This window comes from Teleopsis dalmanni, chromosome 2 (assembly GCF_002237135.1).
Source record: "Teleopsis dalmanni isolate 2A chromosome 2, ASM223713v2, whole genome shotgun sequence".
In the NCBI taxonomy this organism is placed as follows: Eukaryota; Metazoa; Arthropoda; class Insecta; order Diptera; family Diopsidae; genus Teleopsis; species Teleopsis dalmanni.
This window is the reverse complement of record NC_051847.1, coordinates 245,650,850-245,659,421: the sequence shown is the minus strand read 5'-3', so window position 1 is coordinate 245,659,421 and position 8,572 is coordinate 245,650,850. Positions and strand designations below refer to the sequence as shown.

General features: G+C 25.3%; 1 protein-coding gene across 1 annotated transcript in view; it reads right to left on the bottom strand.

The window, feature by feature from the left end:
• LOC119677297 (kin of IRRE-like protein 1) overlaps positions 1 to 8,572 on the bottom strand; it is a 14,765-nt gene that overhangs the window by 3,676 nt on the left and 2,517 nt on the right. The window contains exons 2-4 of the mRNA XM_038088568.1: positions 8,373 to 8,524; positions 6,762 to 6,906; positions 2,090 to 2,220 (exon numbers count right to left, since the gene is read on the bottom strand). Coding sequence (XP_037944496.1) covers positions 2,090 to 2,220; positions 6,762 to 6,906; positions 8,373 to 8,524 — 428 coding nt within the window. The remainder of the gene's footprint in view (positions 1 to 2,089; positions 2,221 to 6,761; positions 6,907 to 8,372; positions 8,525 to 8,572) is intronic.

Here is an 8,572-nt window from a genome sequence, read left to right as displayed (position 1 = left end):
AAATCATGTACTTACTAAAAATATTTCTTTTAAGAGATCAATTTACATATAACTCGGATGATTTGTACGAGATATATACATTTTTATAGTGAGCATATGTGTGAACATTTTAACCCACACTAGGTTAGGTTATGTTCGGAAGGCACGTGCTAACAGTTGTCAGCACTTCTACTCGGAGACATATATTGCCCATTGGGATACCCTTAAAAAATTTTACCAGGAGATGCGAGTTGCTAACCTTTGTTATCCTCGTAAAACCATTTGGTTTTCCAGATGAAGTTGAGGAGATTCGATAAGTTTGCTTTCGTTATCTCTTCCAAGCCAGTAAAATAAGGATCCCCAAGACATTAAAGTAGGCTTGTTTGAAGTCCTGGACAGAGACACAGGAAGTGGTTGATAATTTTTACCTCCTCTTCATCTGGGCAACTCCTGTATAATCCACTTGTTGAAACTCGCCACCGTTGGAGCATAGGCGCAATGGCACAGTGCCCCTGCACACGAACTGCAGGTTTGCTCAAACCTTGAATGCTTTTCGTTTTATTTTTGTCCAACTTAGGCCATAAGATTCTAGCGACCTTACAGTCTTCGCGGTTAGTTTATAAATTGTTAGTCACCGTATTGATTTTCTCTATTATCCTAAACAGTTTACATAATGATGTATATATTGAGAGGTCGGCCTCTCCTGTATGCAATTCAGAACCTCTTCTGGCCATCTCATCTGCTAGGCCATCTCATCTGCTAGTTCATTCCCTTCAATATTGCTATGTCCAAGTATTCGAAATGTACTATGTCCAACAAAGAGAGACCTTATGATGTTGGATGCTCATCAGTGATGCGAGTATCTTGGAATTTAGATTCAATTGTTTTCAGTGCGGCCTATCTACAAAAATCGTGATATTCGAAGGACGAATTGTACTTTGTTGTTTAATGTTGACATCTTTTTCGATAGCATATATCTCGCCGTGAAAGACGCTGTAAGTAGCAGGGATTCGGTAGCACTGTCTTATCTGCATATCTTTCGAGAAGATACCTGCTCCCGTACCGCCTTCCATCTTTGAGCCATCTGCGTAGATAGTAACTGTAGAGTTACCGATCACAGATCCAAGATTCCAGCTATCTATCTCTGGTTAGATACAGAGTGGGAACCCACTAATGAAGTTATTTTCCTCAAAGAACCTTATTGATTTCGTGACCGAAGAGATAACAAATTTTTTTGATCGTTTTTGCCTATCTAATAGTTTTATCAGTTTCGATCCATCGCCATGGATGGAGACGCAAGATTATAGAGATGAACTTGAATTCTGTGCCAGACTTTATATGATAAATGATTGAAAGAGGAATTAGGCTTATGATGGATTATAATTCGATTTTGACAAAATATGAAGAGGAAAAACAATATGTTCTGCAAGTAGTCAAACATTATCATAAAAATTATCCTTCACATAGTCAGATTTATGTCATAAAACATAATAAACACAATGTATTAATTACTGAAAAAAAAAGTTTTATTGAAATTATAATTTTTTATAAATAATTAACTAAATCGTAGCATATACCTATTACGTAATTGTGCATGCCAGCTAAAAAGTATGAAATAGAAAACAGAGCACAGTCGCTGAACTAATTATTGTGTTTTGCGCATAGTTTTTAACCGATTTTGCTCATCAGTATCTTATTAAAAAGATATTTTAATTATCTATCAAATGAGTATATATTAATAAGTTGAAACAAGTAACAAAGATAAAAAATGACCTTGAATTGAAAAATTACTGTTTTTTGTCCTGAAAACCCAACTTTGCTCGAATGGCGCAACGTCATTTTTAATCCTATTGCTCCAAAACTTTGGGAATATCATTTTTTTGGTCAATGGCATATTCCTAGGGGGTGCGCTCATTCAAAACTTCATTTTTAATTTTCCCCCTTATAACGTGAGCCACCCTAGTGTACCACATATATAATACCTGTAGAAAATTAAGTAAAACTTACTTTAGAAAGTGAAAGAGAAATTAAAATTAAATTTAAACAGTCTTTATGTATATAATGTATAATTTGTGTCTAATATATAAAATAAAAACTAAGATTAACTTACATTATGCCGCCAACTGACTTTATATATCCAAGGATTTGACTTGATGTTGCATTCGAAGAAGACGTCAATGCCTTCTCGAAGTGATGAGTTCATAGAGTTGGTGCCCAATTCCAAACTCACAACCGGAATATCTGCAGATGTAGAAAAAATGCATATTAAATTATTTAAAGTTAAAGAATTAATAATTAATTATATCAAACTTTATGTTATTTTTTAAATAATTGTTAAAAAAAATATAAAAAAAATTTGTGTGTATATTCAGTAGATGGCATTAAAAATAGAATTCTAAAAATATTTTAAACTTATATCTTAACCCAAAAATATTCTTCTTTACACATTTTTTTCTTGTAAAATTACTTAATTTATATAAAAGTTGTAAGAAAGTACAGTTTCTTCTCTTTTTCTGGTTCGGTTTATAAAAATGATAAAAATATTATTAAAATTAGTCCTTATGAAGTTTGACATTTAAATTTGGTTTGAGTTCTAAGGTTAATTTTCAGGTGTCCTTCTTATCTACTGTTTAAGCGAATGCAGATATACATTAAGATATGTATGTGCATGCAACCCTTATCATCATTTGACATTTTCAGCAAAGGACAAAAACATTAGGCATTCTAATTTTCTCTATATTATATTGACTTAGTAATTTGACAGGATTTACTGGAAGAGGTGCAAAGTGCAGTAATTATTTTTAAAAATTTTGCTAACTTAAAAGTTGAAAACGTTTTGGTTTATTCTATAAATATTTTTAAATTCATTGATTTTTTTTTTGAAAAATTTATGATTTCCTTATTATAATTAATCCTCTTACTTAAAGAAAGGAAGCTTACCGAAATTAAATAAAGCACATTAAAATACACACTCTTATATAAGAATTATTTAAAAAAAAATAAGATGTAAAACTCAGTTTTTATTTTTTATCTACTGAGCAATTTTAATTTTAAAATAGACTTTGCGGTTTCTTAATACTCAAAGAAATTAATATAATAATCAAAGCAGGGAATAATTGTGTTTGGACTATCGGAATCAAATTTCGTTTTCATAAAACTATACTCAAGTAGAGATTTTGAACAGAACAAATTTTATTTTTGCTCTAATAAAGGGCCTTGATATTGATGCAATATAAAAAGATATTGCTTTGGGCTATTTTTAAATTTCAGATTCCGTTATGTTATAAGTATCTATTTATGATATTACTAAGTAGTAGTTTAGTAAGCAATGTTGATAAGTGGTATTATTTTCGCTAAATTTAGTAGTAGAGCATATAGTTCGCACGCTATATATTGTTTATCGAGTCAAGCCTTTTAAAGTATTGGTTCGCTGTCAGTAATGAATTTCATGTGGATAAGTATGTTTATCTAAGTCACACTCACTATTAAATACATCAAATACTATAAGCTGCTTCAAATGATGTAAGTATCTCAAACTGTATACATATAATATAAAAATTGCAATTAAAAGTGCGATAAAACATTAATTATATGTATATAACTGCAATTAAAGCACATTTTTCAATAAACTTATTTTAAATGCTTATGCTAAGAACAATAATAAATCTAAGATCACTTAGATTTAAGTCTAAAGCACTTTGTTAATCTACAGGAATACCGATGAATAAGAAACGGGCATGGATATATATATTCCAGACATGTAGATTAAAAATTATATGAAAGATGAAACTATACAAAAATTTATATACATTTTAAAGAATTTATATAAACATTGCAATAAACAATATGAGAATTATAAATAAACATATGTATATAACTATAAACAATTTTTGTATTAAATTTAATTTATAATGATATAAGAAACTACGAAAACAGTTCATGATTATGGAACCAAAAATAATAAAAGTTCAAGGTATGCCTATATATATATATATATATCAAAGATACTAATTGTAACTATATTATAGTTTTCTAAAAGCCACAAAACTCAGTTACGGATAACTTTAAAAATTTGTTAAATTCTGTATACTTCTCCAAAATGTAAATACATCTCAAAACATCCATTTAAATATGCAACATTAACAATACAAAAAAAAAAAAATACATACATATATATGTCTTTACAATTATAATTGTATCACTTTCCCTAATAATTATGGTAGAACAATAATAATAGTAATGTCTTTACAAATTGAAATTATTTTATTGTACTGGTTATACTGCTTGTATCATGGGTAAGAAGATCAAGGTCCATATATTTCAAATACACTAATAATTATATTAAATTTTATTATTTGATATAGTTATCGTGAGACACTTAACATATGCGAAAATTGCAATTACCTAACAAAATGAGAATTATAAATATTCAAGTACAAATTAAATCAGTTTTTAAAATAATCTGATTTAAATACTGTTTAATTTTTTATATGGATAATTTAATAACAAAGAACAGTTTATGATAATAGCCATATATAAGAGTTCATTTAAGTTTAATAAAAATAATTATAATTAAAAATAAAAAATTAATATTTGTAATAGTTTTATTTATTTACTTGAAATTTAGTACATATACATTTTCTATGTAAAATATTCTATTCTGCATATTCTAGTTTAGTACATATTTAATTATTCTAAAAAAATAATTTTTAAAGAATATATAATGATTACAGAATTAGAAATAATTATAATTAAAAAAAATAATTTAATAATTTTTTAGAATTAATTTAACTGAAATTTAGTTTGCATACACAATATGTGAAATACATGTTAAATTATTTTTTAAAAATACGTCTAAAATAATTTAATTCTAAAAGAAATTTTTTGAGCAAAATGTGATGATTACTACCATAAATTAATAATAATTGGTATGAAATATAAAAAATTAGTATTTTTGGTAGAATATAGTTTAAAATTGTATTAAATTGAAATTTAGTGTGTATACGTAATGAGTAAATTGCAAATGATACTATTTTTTTTTTATTTAAAAACATATTTTTATTCTAAAATATTCAATTTTTCAATAAAATTAAATAAATCTGAAGCGAAAATAAAATTAAAATCATTTTTTGGCATAATGCGTGTATTTACTTTTTAATAACTATTCCATAATGTCATTATGGAAGTTTCAGTTTTTTAATAAAATTTTATGGCAAATATAAATCAAAAATAAAAATTTCCAATATACCTATATTTTAAAAATTCATTTTTTTTTAAATAACTTAATATTAGTACTTAAATATAAATAATTTTAATAATATATATTTAATGCATTATATTCAAGTCATCAAATTATTTTTAAAGGACAAAAAATTTCAAGGCTCTATCATTATCAGAGCCTCATATATAGCATAGGCATTTAAAAACCATTCCGATTGTAATAGACCAATATATACAAAACAAAACTATTTTAGTGTACTGGTTATATTGTCAGTGGCTGATAATGATGGTAATGGTTAAATATGTTTAACACACAAAGTCTATATTATATTAAAATTATAGGATTTCATATTTTTAACTTATAGAACAGCACATATATATTAGAATTGCATTAAACCAAGTGAGCATTATAAATATATATCTGTATATAATTCTAATGAGTTACTTTTGGCATAAAATTTAATTAAAATGCTGTTGATATTTTGCCTAATTTTGAATGGAAAGACAATAAAATCAAATTTAATTTATTTCTCAATTTTTATTTTTAATATTTATTAATTATATTATATAGCTATATAAATGGTGCATATACGTACATATATGTAAATGTTTATATACACATACGTAAATGTTTATGTTTTATGATTTCATGAATCGGATAAATAATGGAATACAGCGCCTTTAATTTTTTTTAACTTTATTTTATATAGTTGATTTCAATATTTTACAGATCCTTAACTCTCTATAGACCTGAATTTAATTCAAAATTTTAAGTTTGTTTTTGTTTTGTATAAAATAGTAAAATTTCAAAAAAAAATAAAAAAAAGTACTGTAATATATTAAAAACATATAAAAGTATATGCATTATTAAAAATGCATTAAAATATTGGCAAAATATTATTAACGAAGATTTTTAAATTAATTTATATGAAATCTATTATTTTTGATATAGTAATTTAATTTAATATTTATATTGTATTGAGTTTATAAGTTATAATATTTATTTCATATTTATAAAAACAAGTTATTAGATTAATTATATATAATATAATTGTTATTAATATCTAGTGTAATACAACAAATTTAAAATGGAGGAAAAAATAGGTTAATACTACTACTACTATAAAAACATATATTATGGTATAGTATATGTAAATAAATAAATATGTAAATAAAAATTTCATGAGTAATTTTAAAAACTTGTTATTTTTTTAACATAAATTAGGGATATTTTTCATATCTCTATAATCCTATATATAGTATAAAATTTTTAAAGTAGTAAATAGTAAGTCTCATGAAAAGTATAAAAATATTTCATGAAAAATTTTTAAAACTTGTTTTTATTTTATTATAAATTAAGGATAATTTCATTAATACTATATATAATATTAGAATATTTTTATAATTTGGTTCTGTTTTTTTATAGAATAGTAAGTTTCATAAAAAATATAAAAAATGCTGTGATATATAAAAAACAAAATATTATTCCATAGCATAGTGTATGTAAAAAAATATTTCTTGAGATATTTCAAAAAAATTATTTTTATTTTAACATAACTTACGATAAATATCCAATTTCCAACCATCTTCCTTGCCAGATTCAGGTATCATGCTCTGTTCCGCACGACATGAAAGAAATTTTCCGCGATCATCGATGGTGGGTGTAAAAGTCAATATTGACGTTGTCATATTTCCATCCGGATTTGCCTGATACAAGGAAAAAGCAGTCGAGTTAAGAAAGTTTGAACAAACGCAAGAAAAAATTAAATAAAGTAACGTAGCAAAGCATTCAAGTGCAGTGCAAAAATATGCAATAAATTTTCAAAGAATTTTCTTTAGTCAAAATACGGAAAGAGAATGTAGGGAAAAATTTAAAAAGAAAATCAAAAATCAAAAATTTAAAAGTGAAAAGTTAAAAGTAAAATGTGACACTACCAAGGAAAATGACACGTAAAATATGCAATGAAAATTTAAAGAGCAAACATTGACGGAGTAAAAATTAAATAAAAAATTGGTAAATAAATTGCAAGGCTAAATGCAGCTGCGGTTTTCACTCGAATCGTGCATTTCATTACAATTTTCTGCTGAGACGGACGTTTTTCTCTATAATTTATTTTATTTTTATGTAAGCGATTAATTAACTTCAATACTTGTTGTTGTTTTGTTTAATTAAGTAAATGCAATATTTATTGATTAAATTTTAAATGAAGCAATTTAATGCATAAGTGTATATAATGCATAATAAGTGTATATAATTAAATGAATGTTTCTTAATTAAAATTATAATTTCAAAAGGGTTTTTAACAAATTATTTCTTTAAAAATTGAAATTAATTATAAAGTATGTTTTCTAACAATATAGCATAAAAGCTAGATATAATTTTTTATTCCAAGATTAAATACTAATGAAGATTAAATACTAAAAAAAATCTAAATAAAAATCTCTTTAATATTTAGATATATTGTATCTAAATATGACTTATATTAACTGCTTAAGTCATACACCTTTGCCTAGTCAATTAAATACTCTTTAAATTTATGCCTAATATATTTCTATACTTAAATCTTTTCGAATAGGCTACTCGGGGTGGTATGCAGATCTGAGGTCAATTATTGCTTAGTCTGATGAAGTGATAAACAATAATCCAGTCAAGGCGTAAAGAGGGGTTTTGAAAATACCTCGAGTTAAGAAAGAGTAAAAGCGCTTAAGTGAACTGGCTCAAATAGCTTCAACATAATAATTAATATTAATGAATAATATTTGTTGGTGATTCAGAATTAAATTTTATAAAAAGGAACGAAAATTTATTAAAAAATATATGTATTAAAAAGACAAATTTTGAATCACTAATAGATTTAGAACCCATTTAAGTATACAGAATTATGAATTACTTCATGAGGCTAAAACAATTTTTTTGAATAAACAATTTTAAAGATATAGTGTATCTTTTAGTTCAATTATTTTTTAAAATATTATTTAAAATATTTTTTTTAAAATATTTTGCTTAGTATCTAAGCCATAAATATTCGTTAAAAGCTCCTCCATCGCAAAAAAAAATTACCATTTCTTTCAAATGATTTTTTTCATTTCTTCTGCTAATGAATCTACATTTTCTTTTATACCACTTCATTAGAAAACACTCCATATATTATTCATTCTACCAAAATACTTACAATTTCATGCGTATTCTTCATTGCCGTACTGCCTTTCCACCAAGTGATTGTGGGAGCTGGACGTGAACCAATGACAACACAGCTCAACTGATATGAGTTATCCGCTGATAAAGGATGATTTTCACCTTTAAGTCTAACAATAAGTGGACGCACTTTATAAAAGTAAAAAATAAAAAAAAGAAGTAATTAGAAAATTAAAT